This window comes from Nomascus leucogenys, chromosome 3 (genome assembly GCF_006542625.1).
Source record: "Nomascus leucogenys isolate Asia chromosome 3, Asia_NLE_v1, whole genome shotgun sequence".
Classification (NCBI taxonomy): Eukaryota; Metazoa; Chordata; class Mammalia; order Primates; family Hylobatidae; genus Nomascus; species Nomascus leucogenys.
This window is the reverse complement of record NC_044383.1, coordinates 21,247,961-21,264,024: the sequence shown is the minus strand read 5'-3', so window position 1 is coordinate 21,264,024 and position 16,064 is coordinate 21,247,961. Positions and strand designations below refer to the sequence as shown.

At 43.7% G+C, this 16,064-nt stretch overlaps 1 protein-coding gene across 1 annotated transcript in view; it reads right to left on the bottom strand.

The window, feature by feature from the left end:
- Positions 1 to 1,994: 1,994 nt before the first annotated feature.
- Positions 1,995 to 16,064, bottom strand: part of LOC100605363 (guanylate cyclase 2G-like) — a 46,794-nt gene continuing 32,724 nt past the window's right edge. The window contains 9 exon segments of the mRNA XM_004087604.2: positions 1,995 to 2,099; positions 3,024 to 3,068; positions 3,070 to 3,116; positions 4,957 to 5,055; positions 6,124 to 6,298; positions 8,134 to 8,154; positions 8,156 to 8,327; positions 9,198 to 9,338; positions 11,761 to 11,938. Of these exon segments, the coding sequence (XP_004087652.2) occupies positions 1,995 to 2,099; positions 3,024 to 3,068; positions 3,070 to 3,116; positions 4,957 to 5,055; positions 6,124 to 6,298; positions 8,134 to 8,154; positions 8,156 to 8,327; positions 9,198 to 9,338; positions 11,761 to 11,938 (983 nt within the window).

The following is a 16,064-nucleotide window of genomic DNA, read 5'->3' as shown; positions in this document are numbered from 1 at the left end:
AAAGACTTCAATAAACCAAAAAGTAGTTTATTTCCCATACAGGTCTCAAAAGTATCTCAGCAAAGGCAGCTCCAAGACCCAGCAAGAAATAAACTATTTCTGGTCTTATTGATTTTCACTCCTTCTGTCTTGGGAAGTTCAACAGGAAAAGGTCTCAAACACTATATTTCATTTAAATTGCTCTGCCAGATTCAGGAGCAACCACATGAAAGATATCTGGATGTCAGCAGTTGCAAGAGATGAAGAAAGAAGTACTATAAATGCATTAGTGGTTCAGTAAATCTATTAAAAGATCCACTCAATAAAACAACATGGAATCCTATTCATTATGTAGAAGGGAAAACCATCGTAGCAGGAATTGGTGGGTTCGTCTTTGTCTACTGGAACTTTTTTTAAATTAAACTCTTCATAAATGACTGAGAAATTCTACTTAAAATTCAAGCCTTTACTGCAGGAGTTTTTGCTCAGTGAATAGGAGAGAAATTAGGCAATACATTGGGAAGAGGGCATTATGCATTTGGGAGCTGCTCCGCTCACAGTAACTCAGGGCTCAGAACCAGGCTTTCCAGTAACTGCAGAGGGCCTGGCTGCTTGAAATAGCCTCTTCGTTGTTGGATTTCAGGGGCTGCTCATGCCTTAGAGCTTTTTTTCCTGAACACATTCTCAAGATGCTGTCAGATATGGGCTCCTATCTCCTTGCAAGCTGATTAGCTGATAAGGAAAATCAGCACCAAAGGTTAGAGAGCAGGCATCTTGTATAAGAAAGACAGGCTTCATCCTCTCCACTTTCCCCTTCTGCAGAATGAAACTGGGTTCACTGCAAATTCTCAAGTTAATGGGCTGTAAATATCTGGCAGCCAGGGCAGTTGCACAGGGCTGAGAGCCACAGGCCAGCCCTGGCACCCCAGGAAATGAGTTCACCATCTTCAGCTCCTCCAAGTCTGCATTTGCTGGAGGCACAGGCTGGGAGCAAACACCGTGGGGTGGAAGAGAGGGCAAGCTAGACGGCTCCCCCTAGTGGGAGACTGGATCAATGCCCTGGAACCACACCTCTTAAATGGGATGTTGACTGCGTCTCAAAGAAGGGTTCCCAAAGACTTTCATGTGACTCCACAAACATCTTGAAAGAAAGGCGAAGGATATGAACAGACACTTCTCAAAAGAAGACATTTATGCAGCCAAAAGACACATGAAAAAATGCTCATCATCGCTGGCCATCAGAGAAATGCAAATCAAAACCACAATGAGATACCATCTCACACCAGTTAGAATGGCGATCATTAAAAAGTCAGGGAAGCAACAGGTGCTGGAGAGGATGTGGAGAAATAGGAACACTGTTACACTGTTGGTGGGACTGTAAACTAGTTCAACCATTGTGGAAGTCAGTGTGGCGATTCCTCAGGGATCTAGAACTAGAAATACCATTTGACCCAGCCATCCCATTACTCGGTATATACCCAAAGGATTATAAATCATGCTGCTATAAAGACACATGCAATAAACGTATGTTTATTGCGGCACTATTCACAATAGCAAAGACTTGGAATCAATCCAAATGTCCAAAAACGATAGACTGGATTAAGAAAATGTGGCACATATACACTATGGAATACTATGCAGCCATAAAAAAGGATGAGTTCATGTCCTTTGTAGGGACATGGATGAAACCAGAAACCATCATTCTCAGCAAACTATTGCAAGGACAAAAAACCAAACACCACATGTTCTCACTCATAGGTGGGAATTGAACAATGAGAACACATGGACACAGGAAGGGGAACATCACACTCCGGGGACTGTTGTGGGGCGGGGGGAGGGGGGAGGGACAGCATTAGGAGATATACCTAATGCTAAATGATGAGCTAATGGGTGCAGCACACCAACATGGCACATGTATACATATGTAACAAATCTGCACATTGTGCACATGTACCCTAAAACTTAAAGTATAATAATATTAAAAAAAAGAAAAAAAGAAAAAAAAAGAAAATACCTCACAATATCTCTGGGACTTTGGCTTTTTCCCCAGTAAATTTGGGGAGTGGAAGAGTGAAGCCTTCTTTACCTTTCAACCAGTAAGTTGTTTGCTCTCCTTTGCCCTGTGGGAAGCAAAGGAAGGCCTTGGGGAATCACTGGCAGAGTTGGGGTGGGGCTGGCGGGCCGCCTGTAATGCACGGCCTCTGGGCAGATGTCTGAGATCTGTCTTGCTTGCTGGGACAGCGGGAGCTCCCTCCCTCCACAAGCAAAAGGCCTCCTTACAGATACAATCTTACTGATTTTCTTGGGCTTTGCTGATAAGCCTGCATGGCCAGGCAGCAATGTCCTAGGGGGTGACAGTCCATGGAGACTAAAGCTTGTTGCAAAGAAAATCTTTTAAAAATAATAATAAAATCTATTGCACTATTAGTATAAGTGGGGCACCCAGTGAGGCACCTCACATCCATGTCCACATTTACTCCTCACATCCACCCTTCAAGGATGGTATTATCACCACCCCCATTTTGCAGATGACAAAAACAAGCCCTCAAACTCAGACAGCTGGTCAGTAGCAGGAATGGGCTCCAAGCTATGTCTAAATGCCGCCTTCTAAAAAGGTCTTCCTCTTACTGAAGTCAGTTGATTGAATACAGAATGCCAAGGCCAGGCTAAGCAAAATTAGGGAGATGATGCCACTGCCTTCCCTTCTACTTCTTTTTCTGGACTGGGGTGTTCAAGAGGAAGCTAGGGGACCATTTGTAGCAAAAAAAAAAAAAAAAAAAAAAAAAAAGAAAAGAAAAACATCCCCTAAGGGGTTGATTTAGCTGGGAGTTAAGGTATTCTCTGTTGAAGATTCCACTTTTGATCATTTGAGGGAACTTCTTCTCCTCCGAAGGAAGAAGATCTGGCAGTCATGAGTGCCTCCAGGGGAACCTTGGATGTCTCCATGCATCACTTCATGGAGATGCATCCATCCCACTAAGTTCCTCGATGTCTCTACCAGATACCCAAACGGGGTAGGCGGGGCACGGTTGGCCTGGTCTTACCTTGACTGGACTGGTGCCTCTCTTTTGCACATCATACCCCCCACAATGGCACCAGGGCGCCTGCAGTGCTCTGAGAGACATGAATCCGGAGAGCTGCCATAAACCAGTCACTGCTTAGTTATCAACTTGTCAGTGGAGTGTCAGTGGGGTAAGGGCTGCTTTGGAGAGGGAACCTACCTATACTGCTTGAATTCTTTGATCACCAGGACTTTTCATTAAGCAAATCACAGACGACTTCTCTGAAGTCTGGGACTCTCAGGTTGGGATTCTCAACCATTCTGACATTGCTCAGTCATTGCTGAGTCCTGCTCAAAACCTTAGTGCATTCAGTTTGGAAACAGAAGGCAGAACTGATTCAGCATACAAGGTAATCCCCACGGAGGGCGGTTCACTGGGCTCCTCAGCTGGGACATTTTACCGAAAATGTTGTTTGCAACCAGAAATGCAATTAGAATCAGGTCTAGATCCTTTATAAGCAGCTCTAGCTTCAAAGTTCATCCTAAAAACCTTTGCTTACATGATAAGAGAGGGGTTTAAAATTCTTGTTTGAAGGCTGGGCGTGGAAGCTCACACCTATAATCCGAGCACTTTGGGAGGCCAAGGTGGATGGATCATCTGATGTCAGGAGTTCGGGACTAGCCTGGCCAACATGGTGAAACCCCGTCTCTACTAAAAATACAAAAATTATCCAGGATTGGTGGTGGATGCCTGTTAACCCCAGCTACTTGGGAGGCTGAACCCGGGAGGCGGAGGTTGCAGTGAGCCGAGAGCATGTCATTGTGCTCCAGCCTGGGCAACAAGAGCAAAACTCCATCTCAAAAAAAAAAAAAAAAATTCTTGTTTGAGACTCGGGTTCACTTAACAACAAATGTGTTTTTATATATTGTGGAAAATTTGCAGTATAAAACAATGTTAATCATCTAAGCCTTTTTGAAATTTACATCACTGAGTAATTCTTTTTTACATGACAAACAGCATATGAGTGCCTGGCAATGGTAATGCAATAAAATTACTATAAAGCAAAAGAATGTAATATTCCCTGGAGGTCGTGGCTATAGATATCTTCTGTACCACCAAGAATATACTCTACCTCGGAGAAGGGCAGATTATCACCTATGGGCCAAATCCAGTCCACTACTTGTGTTTGCAAATAAAGTTTTATTGGAACATGGCCATGCCTGTTGATTGACATATTGTCTATTGCTGCTTTTGAGCTACAACAGCAGTTAAGTAGTTGCAACAAAGACTCTATGGCCCCTGAAGCCTGAAATATTTACTGTCTGGCCCTGTATAGAAAAGACTTCCAGGCCAGGCACAGTGGCTCATGCCAGCTAATCCCAGCACTTTGGGAGGCTGAAGTGGGTGGATTGCTTGAGGTCAGGAGTTCAAGACCAGCCTGACGAACATGGTGCAACCCAGTCTCTACTAAACACACACACACTCACACACACACACACACACACAAATTAGCCGGGTGTGGTGGCGCATGCCTGTAATCCCCGCTACTCAGAAGGCTGAGGCAGGAGAATCGCTTGAACCCAGGAGGCAGAGGTCACAATGAATAAGATCACACCACTGCACTCCAGCCTGGGTGACGCAGTGAGACTCCATTTCAAAAAAAAAAAACAGAAAAACTTTTCCAACTCCTGCTCTTCATTTAAGTGATTATATGTGCGTGTGATTGCTTAAAATGAAAGTCATAGAAAAAAGGAGGCTATGTGTATTTGCATGGTTCTAACAAGAGCACAGTACAAAACCCTGTCTATAAAGCATGTGATCAGTATTGCCTGAAGTGGATAATGATCTTATCCTCCAGATGGAAAACAGTAGGCAAAAAGCAAATGCATCTTCTAAAAGTATCCCCTGGTTAAAGCTAGGGGCCTGGAGGGAGATAACAATATTGTATTTACAAAGTGTTGTCAGTGATACCCACGTGAACTGCTGCTTTCCATTTTGGATGCCATGTTCACAGTGTCTCCAAACAGACAGTATCTGGACATGGTAATCCCCAGCACACCAGCCACCACAGGACCTAAAGAGTGAAGAACCAACGCTCTGCATTGCCCGAGGCTGGACTCTACGATGCGCATCAAATGAACAAATGTAGTGATGCACCCTCTTGGGGCAAAGTTTGGCAGTAGGTTTTAAGATTTACAGAAAGGAAAGGAAATTGACAGAACCCACGAACTCCTGCTGGAAAGCGACATCATCATTAAATGACCGTGTCACTCATGAACTAGAGCTCTGAACGATGCCAATAGTGGCACAAACATGGGAGCAATTCATTCTGACTGAGGATCGGGTTTTATCTTTGTTGAGCTTTGGAAGATACGTAGCACAACTGGCTACAAAATTTGCTGGAACAGGTGCAGAGTGAAAACACAGGGCACTTTGTGCAAAAATGATTAAGAATTTCCAGACAGTGACAGAAGAGTGTGAAACCAAGCATGGACCACTTCTGCACAGATCACATGCCCATGAGTTAGCAGACACAGAGCATATCAAAGGGCATTTGATGCTAAGGCATGGAGGAAACGTAGCTCTATATAACCCGTCCTGGGTTTTGGTGTCTCTTCCTTTTTTTTTTTTTTTTTTTTTTTTTGACAGAGTTTCGCTTTGTTGCCCAGGCTGGAGTGCAGTGGCACGATGTCAGCTCACTGCAACCTCTGCCTCCCAGGTTCAAGCAATTCTCACGCCTCAGCCTCCTGAGTAGCTGAGATTACAGGTGCGCGCCACCACACCCAGCTGGTTTTCTGTATTTTAGTACAGACAGGGTTTCACCATGTTGCCCAGGTTGGTCTCAAACTCCTGAGCTCAGGCAATCCACCCATCTCGGCCTCCCAAATTGCTAGGATTACAGGCGTGAGCCACTGCGCCCAGTCCTTATTTTTGGTTGAATACATTGAAGCCATTGTGTGTCCTTGTTGTTACCAAGCAACCTAGCTAAATAGAAACACACATGCAGAGACAGTTCAATCTTTTATTTCCCCTAAAGATGTTACTGTTCAATGTCCAGGTTCCTAAAAGCCTTGGACCTAGGAGTGAAACCCAGAACTACCTGCTGCCATCCCTGGACCATCAGGCCATCAATTTTATCTACCTGTGTGGAGGCCAATCCGAAGCTGGAGCTTCTCCTGGGGCATGTGCCCAATTTGGAAGCAGATGGTGGCACTGAGGAAGTGCAGGGACATGGTGGCAATCTCAGCCACATGCTGGCTTCCATTGCGGATAGGGAGTCTGCAAGCCACCAAGTATGCGTCTCCAGTGGTCTCAACCTGAAAACAAAGCGACAGAGTGACCTTTGTTTTCCATGAGGGAGGCCAAGGGTGGGGGTGGGGTCAGAGATTAAGGCCCCTCATTTGTCCCCAACCTTGAGGCCCCATGTTTGGATGCGTCACACTCCCTGACCTCCATCCCATGCAAGTTCCAGCATTTCTTCAGTTCCTGCCTTTGTCATGGCTCTTCCACAAGGCCCCCCTCACCCTCCTTCCCCGAGCCTCCCTCCCCACAGTCACTGTTTCCTCCTCTGAAATCCGATAGTAGCGGTGACTGTATTTCCCCAGCCCAAATTCAGAACCAGTGAGACAGAGAGCAGTATGCTCCTAGAGTCAACCTTGAAGGGTGAGGTGGATCTGTCAAGCAGAGACCATCTCACCCAACCTGAAATGTCCACGCCCCACACAAGGGCTCTTAGATACATGTATACATGGGTATACATCACACATTACACAAAATGTATTCATTCATATATATATATATATATATATATAATATATAATGTATGTATCTGCCTGTCTGCCCTCTTCCCCCTCCATCCTCCTAATAAAATCAGCTTTCAGATCTGTCTTTCACAATAGAGAAATAAATGACAAGTAGAAGCTTAAAGTTACAGCCCTTTCCAGATACATTTGCATGTTAGCAGAACCCAAAGATGATGTGGTAAAGGCTGAATTTCAGGCATTAGCCAGATTTAGGTAAGAACACCTCTGTCCTGGTGACCCTGCAATTATGCAAAGTCAACTAGTCGACAAGCCTCACCTGCTTCTGGGTTTCCTCTCCCCACCGTGATAATGTCCTTTAGAAATACAAACTAAGTTTTAATATGAGCTCAAGCAAAACACAACTGAGAAGGTAATACTAAGAGGAAAATCCCAGATGTCCTCCTAAGCAGGGTAGGTTCTGGTTTTGTTGGGTGTGTGTGATCTGCTCTTAAAGGTTATCTATACCATCCTTTCTTTCACCCTTGAACAGAGGCATCATTTGTGGGGAACACTGGGAGATAAACATTGAAGACATGTCACTGTGTCACTGAGGTATGTGACCATATGACCACACTGTCCCCCAAATCTCGCTGTCCCCAGGTCCACAGGCAGAGACAGGGCCCTGGGATTGTGGTCGGAGCTGGTGCACTTGTGGCTGCCCACCAGGCATGTATGGCACACGGTACTGTCCCTGGAGTCATGATCTGACCCCTTCTAAAGAGTCAGAACACACAGAAAGCAGCCCTCATCACCACCACCACCCGGCAGTCATGAAGAGCTAAAACATTTCTGTTTTCCACATCAAAAATGGTTTTCACTCTAGGTGACCGTGTCCTTCTGTCTCCCAGAGTAGCACCCGGCAGGGAATTGTTGCTGCCCCCCTTTTAGCCACAAGTCTGATAGTCTAAAATTGGGAGTCTTTCTTCACTCTTAATTGCTAAGGATCAGGACAACAGAGGTGAGACCCACAGAAGATCCAAGGACAACCTTTGAAGGACAGTAAACAGGAGCCTCTCTGCCTCTGAAGGAAACGTATTTAGGAAAGACGGGAAGGAATTAGCCAGTGGAAGGTCAATGCCTCTTTTTAAAAAGTGTTTGCTGTGAGATAAAATAATGGAAGGAAACAGAGGAAACTGGTGATTTTTGACATGCACATACCTCTGTGACTAATCAAGACCTCTTCCAAGAAAACAAACAAATAAAATATTGAGTTTCTGCCGTGAAGTGACATAGACTGAAATGGAGCTTCTTCCTGGCTGATGTCTGGAACAAGTTCCATTCTCCATCATGTCCCAGAGACAGCCCGCAAGGAGCACGCGTGATGGCACAGCCAGGATGAGGCATCTCACCTTATAAACATCATTAAGTTGTGATGATATGATCGAATAAACTGTACAGGTCATTGAGGAGCTTGACGACTCGCAAAGGGGAGCTGAGAGAACACAGCTTTGTGAATCCAACAATGTCAGAGAAAAAGATTGTCACAGACTCAAAATGTTCTGGTTCCATGGACCTTCCGGCTAGGAGTTGTTCTCCAATGAAGCTGAAACCAGAGAAACAGATTATTTTTGAATGGGATCTTATTCATCTCGTCTCCTACAGACTCTTGCAAAGTTGTCCTCATTGGTCCTTTTGCTTCAATGGCCAAGCTTTTGGTTAACAAAATTCATTTTCTAGAGGAATTCTTTTAACATCCACTTCTCCAGTTGCATTCTCTCTAAAGAGCTTTTTCAATTGACGTGTATAAATTGTGGGAGAGTAGGAGAGAGGGTCACATGATGCCTTTACAAAAAGGATTTTCTTTATGTATATTGGTTATAGAGTTAGGGTGTAAAGACTCTGCAGTTGTGGAAGGAAATATAATCATTCACCAATCCACAAATCAATTTCATTTCAGTCAACCAATCTCATTAAAAATCCCTGCCCCCGCTTCTTTGGTCTAGACACAAGAATTTTAATGGCAAATACTTCTGCCAAGTGTTGAGAGAGTGAACACATAGAAACAGAACCAAAAATGGAGCAATATTTGAATGTGAAGCCACAGGTACATATTAAACTGTGTGGAGGTTTTGGACCTGCAAATACAGGTGCAGTAGCAATTAGTGAGACTCGTGAAACGAGGGCGCCATCTAGTGGCTACTCTCCTGTTGCTGCATCCACCACCCTCCACGTAAAAGACCGACTACAGCCTCTATTTCTATGGATTCAGGAGAGTTTGCCTCTATCTCCATTTACAGGTGTACCAAACCGCACAAAAAAAAAAAAAAAAAAAAAAAAAAAAAAAAAATGCCTGACCCCTTTTAGAAGAACCTGACATTCTCTTAGAAAAATAATCATGGAAATAATCCCCCCTATGTGCGGCTGCTAGATGGCTATGCCGCAGCTTCGTCAAGGCCCCAGTGTTTCCAAATACCTGGGCACTATGGTGGACAGAAGCTTCTCCACCTTCCTCTTCTCTGCAGTCAGCTGGCTGGTCCTCTCTTGCACCACTTCCTCCAGGTGATTGGCATACACTTCTAGCTTGCTCATCATACTGGCCAGTATGCGCACATGGCTTTAAAAGAAACCAGACATTGATGTTTTCTCCCAAGACCCTTAGGGCCTCAGTGGAACAGAGCTTCCAACTACGCATTCCAGGAAAATATTTCTCACCTTTCAGGTGTCCTAGTTAAGGGTTGCCAATGGACATCGGGGAAGTGACAATGGCATTGCAGCCGTGTGACAGGACAGAGCCTGCCTTTCATCAGCCGTCTAAGCTGCCTCCTTCATTTCTCCAAGCCTCGCTTTACTCATTTGGAAAATGAAGATAATCACGTGTACCTCATGTACATACGATCATGTTGTTGTTCTGAGAATGTAGGGAGGTAACATGCATAAAGTGTCTAGGGCCACGTCTAGGGCCACAGGCACTCAACAAATAGTGGCCTTCAATGGCCCGTTCCCCACCTCCCAACAGACATTGAGAATGCAGATTTCAGGATGGGTCATTCCTTTCTTTTCAGACGATCTAATGTAAGGGACATTTCTAGATTCTATTAGTCCTTTGTTTTCGAAGGGTCTTCAGAGATCTCATTTAAATTCCTCATCTTCAGATGAGGAGACCTAGACTCATATAGGAAAATAGGTTTGTCATAACATTGAGGTCCATATTTTCTAAGTAAAAAATATGGGGATGTATCTTAAGCTTACTTAAGATGTACCTTTAGGTTAATTACCTTGATTTAATCATTCCACACAGTATACGTATCCCGAAACATCACATGGTATACCATAAATATAAATGATGTTTCATTTGTTAATTTTTATTTTATTTTATTTTATATTTTTGAGACAGAGTCTTGCTCTGTCACCCAGGCTGAAAGTACAGTGCTGTGATCTCAGCTCACAGCAACCTCCACCTCCCAGGTTCAAGCGATTCTCCTGTCTCAGCCTCCTGAGTAGCTGGAGTTATAGGTGTGTGCCATCACGCCCAGCTAATTTTTGTATTTTTAGTAGAGACGGGGTTTCACCATGTTGGTCAGCCTGGTCTCAATCTCCTGACCTCAGGTGACCCACCCGCCACGGCCTCCCAAAGTGCTGGGATTATAGGCTTGAGCCACCACACCCAGCCTCATCTGTTAATTTTTAAAATAATTTAAAAATAATTTTTAAAATGTAAAAACTATTATGAGCTTGGAAATGCAGAACACGGGGCTATTGTGTTAAGAATGCATAGCTGAGACCAGATGCAGTGGCTCATGCCTGTGATCCCAGCACTTTGGGAGCCCAGGGCAGGCAGATCACCTGAGGTCAGGAGTCTGAGACCAGCCTGGCCAACATAGCGAAAGCCTGTCTCTACTAAAAATACAAAAATTAGCCAGGCATGGTGGCACATACCTGCAGTCCTAGCTACTCAGGAGGCTGAGGCATGAGAATCACTTGAAGCCGGGAGGCAGAGATTGCAGTGAGCCGAGATCATGCCACTGCACTCCAGCCTGTGCAACAGAGAGAGACCCTGACCCCAAAAAATGTTTTATTTTTAAGAATGCATAGCTGAAGGTTCAAATTAAGAGTAGACACCTGACTCCTAGCCTGGGGCTCTTTCTACCAACTCAAGCTACCTCTAACATGGGCATGTCTTCCTAAATTCATGTACTAAAAGATGGTACAATTATCTAGTGTAAAGGAAGCTACTGTTGAGAAAGTTGTTGGAGAGGCATGCATAATTGAAGTCATAACCTACTCTACAGGTGGTGAGTAATTTTTATTCCACAGTCCAGTCCAAATTGATTAGCCTAACCCTTGAAATGCTGATTTGAAAAAGACTCTGAAACCATGTCAAAACTCCCTGGAAATAATGGCGTTAATTGATTAGTGACATCTGAGATAGACAAAGAAGGCAGTAGAATTATTAATATCTGATCCATTTTTGTGGGATTTATGAAATAAAGGGAGAATTTCTCACTCCACTGTAACCAGCATGTAGTACAGTGCTTTGTGTATGGTAAGCACTGAGTGAGCGTATGAGGAAGGAAGAAAGGAAAAAAGGAAGAAAGGAAGGAAGGAAGGGAGGAAGGAAGGGAGGGAGGGAGGAAGGGAATGAGTCACATAGAACCAATCACAGCCATATAGATTTAATTTTTTGTTGTTGTTTTTTAGAAACAGGGTCTTATTCTGTCACCCAGGCTGGAGTGCAGTGGCACAATCATATCTCACTGCAGCCTTGACCTCCAGGGCTCAAGCAATTCTCAGCCCCCTAAGAAACTCAAACTATAGGCTCACACCACCACACCTGGCTAATTTTTTACTTTAATTTTTATAGATACAGAATCTCACCATGTTGCCCAGGCTGGTCTTGAGCTCCTGGCCTCAAGGGATCCTCCTGCCTTAGCCTCCTAAAGCAGTGGGATTACATGCATGAGCCACCATGCCCGGCAGCTCTACAATCCTAATGGTTAACTGAGTAAGAGCAAATATCTGTTGCACATCTAACTCACCCTCTGGGACTGGCCTCTCGTAAAGTTTTCTTGATGGAAGAGAAACTGCATCTTTTCTCCAGAGATTCATCCCAACACGCCCTCACCATGGCCACGATCTTCTCATCGCCCTTCTCCTCAGGCACAGAGGGTCGCAGTGGGACAGCTGCTGCGGGGTCTTTGATTCGGTTGATGATTTCTGAAATTCATGTTGGGTTTAGATAGCCAAACATCAGAGCTTTGTGCCACTTACTACACTTCATTTTCAATAGTAATTGTGCTCTTATATTTGTAAACTGAGTTTTTAAATAAATAGAACAGATTAGAATTCCAAAGTAATCTGGATATTTTAATAGGAATACTCTGAGAATCTGCCTGGAAAATGAACAATTCTAATGAAAAACATATAAACAAACACCCTCCTAATTAATTTGTTTTCAAATCAAGATTTTTTAAAATAGAACTTTGCTTGAGGAGAAGCATATCTCTACATGATTTCAGGAATGTACAGGCATTTCGTGTTGGAAACCTCCAAAGCGCGCTTCACGCAATTTTGTTAAATTTTCTGTAATATGTTGCAAAAATGCTATTTTAACACATAATGTTACCATCATGTCCTGCCTCTCTGTCCGATTTTGTAAACCTAATTTTTCCCACTTCTTCATTGGCTCCTACTGACATTTATTAAACATTCTGCTTAACCAGATGTTGTCAAGAAAATAATATTTTGAGAACAATGTATACATGTTTTGGAATAAAAATATTGTGCGTGCAACAACATGGATAAGTCTTACACGCATTATTACTAAGAGAAACCAGTCAGAAAAGGCTGTGTACTGTATGATTCTATTTACATGGCACCCCAGAAGCAACAACACGCCAGCAGTGGCCATATCTAGCGTCATTTCTTTCTTTCTTTTCCCTCCCTCCCTTCCTTTTTTTTTTTTTTTTTTTTGAGATAGACACTGGCCCTATTGCCCAGGCTGGAGTGCAGTGGCGTGTTCTCCGCTCACTGCAACCTCCACCTCCCGGGTTCAAGCGATTCTCCTGCCTAAGGTTCCCCAGTAGCTGGGACTACAGGCATGCGCCACCACGCCCAGCTAATTTTTGTACATTTAATAGAGACGGGGTTTTACCATGTTGGTCAGGATGGTCTCAATCTCTTGACCTCGTTATCTGCTTACTTTCTAATACCTTTCTCCAACAAAAGAAGTCATGGCTTCTTGGAGAATTGACTGCATCTAGCACTGGCGCAGGAGATAACGCAAAATGAGACTTTCTTGTTTTCCCAGAAATTAAGGAAATATACATTATCTAGAAAAGATAAAATTTTAGAGACAGAAAACAGATCAGTGTTTTCCAAGAGTTTGGGGAGCAGAGAGCGTTGACTAGGTAAAGTGCAGGGGATAAATTTAGGATGAGGAAACTTTTCTGTAGGATACTATAGTGGTGGATAGATGACACTATGTATTTGTCAAAACCCATAGAGCTTTATAGCACAAAAGTAAGCCATAAGGAAAGCAAACTTTAAAAAATACCAATTGGGAAATTAGGCAACCCCAAGATAGAATGCAAACAGTGATAAAAGAATCTAACAGTGTTACAAATATATGGCATAACCTTACTGAATGGGATGAGTGAGAAAGAATGCTGACCTACATCGTTTGTGAAATGACTAGAAACTTTAAGACTAAAGACAAAAGGAACTATTCATAATCATCGTACTCTAGTTGGTAAAACTGTTTCTCATGGGGATGCAGATTAACAAGTCTAAAATCACTGAACACACACACAGGGATTGAACAAACTACATGGATGGCGGATGGTGGGAGCCAGGATCTCAATGCTGGAATTTACAGAAAAGTAATGGGGAAGACTGCAATAAACCATGATGGTGATGAGTTAGATTTGGAGACGTCAATGGGAACTCATGTTTAGCTTAATGTAGATGCAGACATATGTGTATGGGTGCATGTGTAGTTATAGAGATATGTATACATACGGGTTAGTACACACACGCATTTCCTTACTCTGTCCACTGAGAGGGCCCATAAGCAACAACACTCCGGCAGCAATGAGCGTATCTAGTGTCAGCTCTAACTTTCTAATACCTTTCTCCAACAAAAGCAGCCAGGGCTTATTGGAGAGAATTGGTTGCTTCTAGCAGTGGCGCAGGGATATGCAAAATGAGACTTTCTTGTCTTACCAGAAAGTAAGGAAATACGCAGAAACAAGACAAAACACCACAGCGATGGCTACACGTCAAAGAGACACAGAAGCCACCTGAAACTGAATGGCCAAAACTGGAACAATTTAAGCCACAAAATAAATAAAGTGATATTCAGTTATAACTGAAAGTATAAAATAAATATCCATGAGTCCATACTGACATAAGTACTTGAAGAAATAAATGAACGGGCAGAGTATACAAATCTCCCACGGAGAAGAATTCCAAGTATTCCCTCCTCAAAGAGGTGGAACCTAACTCCCCACCCTTTTTTTTTCTTTTTTTTTTTTTTTTTTTTTTTGAGACAGGGTCTCTGTTGCCCAGGCTGGAGTGCAGTGGCAGGATCTTTACTCCACCTCCCACGCTCAAGCAATCCTCGCACCTCAGCTTCCAGAGTAGCTGGGACGCTACCACGTCTAGGTAATTTTTGTATTTTTGTAAAGACTGGATCTCCCTGTGTTCCCAGGTTGGTCTCAAACTCCTGGGCTCAAGTGATCCGCCCTCCTTGGCCTCCCACAATGTGGGGATTACAGGCATGAGCCACCGCGCCCAGCCTAACTCCTCACTCATAAGTGTGGGTTTCACATAGAGATTTCTCTCCCTAGACTAAGTATGGAAGGGAGAAATCAGAGTAACTTTATGGTGGAGAAATTGACAAACACCTCCCCAGCCAAGTGATCAAGGTCAACATCAACAGCAATAATCAATGAAAAGGACAACTTACTTGTGCAGTCATCCTTCAAAACACATATACGCAAAACCATGAGAAAAGAAAAACAACTCAGACAAATTCCACATGAAAGAACTTCTACAAAGGATCTGACCAGTACTCCTCAAAAGTGTCAAGGTCATTGAAAATAAAGTCTGAGAAATTTTCCCAGAGTAGCTTAAGGAGACATGACAACCAAATATAATGCGGTACCCTGGATGGGGTTCAGAGACAGAAAAAGGACATTAGGTAAGAACTAGGAAATCTGAATAATATATAGCTGTTAGTTTAATGTAATAAAAAAATACAGGTTACAAAACTGTGCATAAAATGTCATCTTGTTTAAGTGTACGTGTTTAATGCCTAAAAGTATTCTGAAAGTATGTGCATTAAAAAGCACTCTAGGAGCTGGGCACGGTGGCTCACGCCTGTAATCCCAGTACTTTAGGAGCCCAAGGTGGGCGGATCACTTGAGGTCAAGAGTTCGAGACCAGCCTGGCCAACATGGCGAAACCCTGTCTCTACTAAAAATACACAAATTAGCCAGGCATGGTGGTGGATGCCTGTAGTCCTAGCTACTCAGGAGGCCAAGGCAGAATTGCTTGAACCCAGGAGGTAGAGGCTGCAGTGAGCCGAGATCACGCCATCACACTCCAGCCTGGGTGACAGAGAGATTCCATTTCAAAAAAAAGTACTCTGGAAAATTGTGTTTCATTTCCCAAACGAAGTACAATTTGAGGCATGAGACAGCAATGGCTTCAAAAGCAGTGACTGAATTACTATGGCATCTTCTGCTTTCTGTGTTTAGCTCTAAGAAATGCATGAAAGAATCAGAAAAATGATATAGGACTTCGAGAGCAAATTCGGACCCATGGGTCTGCACTTCAGAGAACATGTGTGAATTACCTAGTAACTTCTAACCAGCTGTTTCCATCCCATAATCTTTAACCGTCTACTAGACATGTTAGCACTGTTGCTCATTTGCTTTGGCAACATGCATCAGAATCGCTGGGGAGCTTGCTGAAACACAGATTTCTGGACCAATTCCTCCACAGTTTCCAATGAAGCAGGTCAGGAGTGGGGCCTGAAAATGTGCATTTCTGACACGTTTCCAGCTGATGCTGATGCTGCTGGTCCAAGGACCACAAGGACCAAGGCCAGTGCTTCCAAGCTGTGGCTTTATCAGCATCACCCGGGAGGGTAATGGAAATGCACATTCTCAGGCCTCACCCCAGACCTACTGAGTCAGAAACCCCAAGAGTGGAACCCAACAATGTTGTGTTTTAACTGCCTCCCGGTGATTCTGATGCCCACCAAAGTTTGAGAACCATGGGTCTTGCATGCCCAGAGAATCAATAGCTACTCAGTTCCCAGTACAAGCTTTGTTTG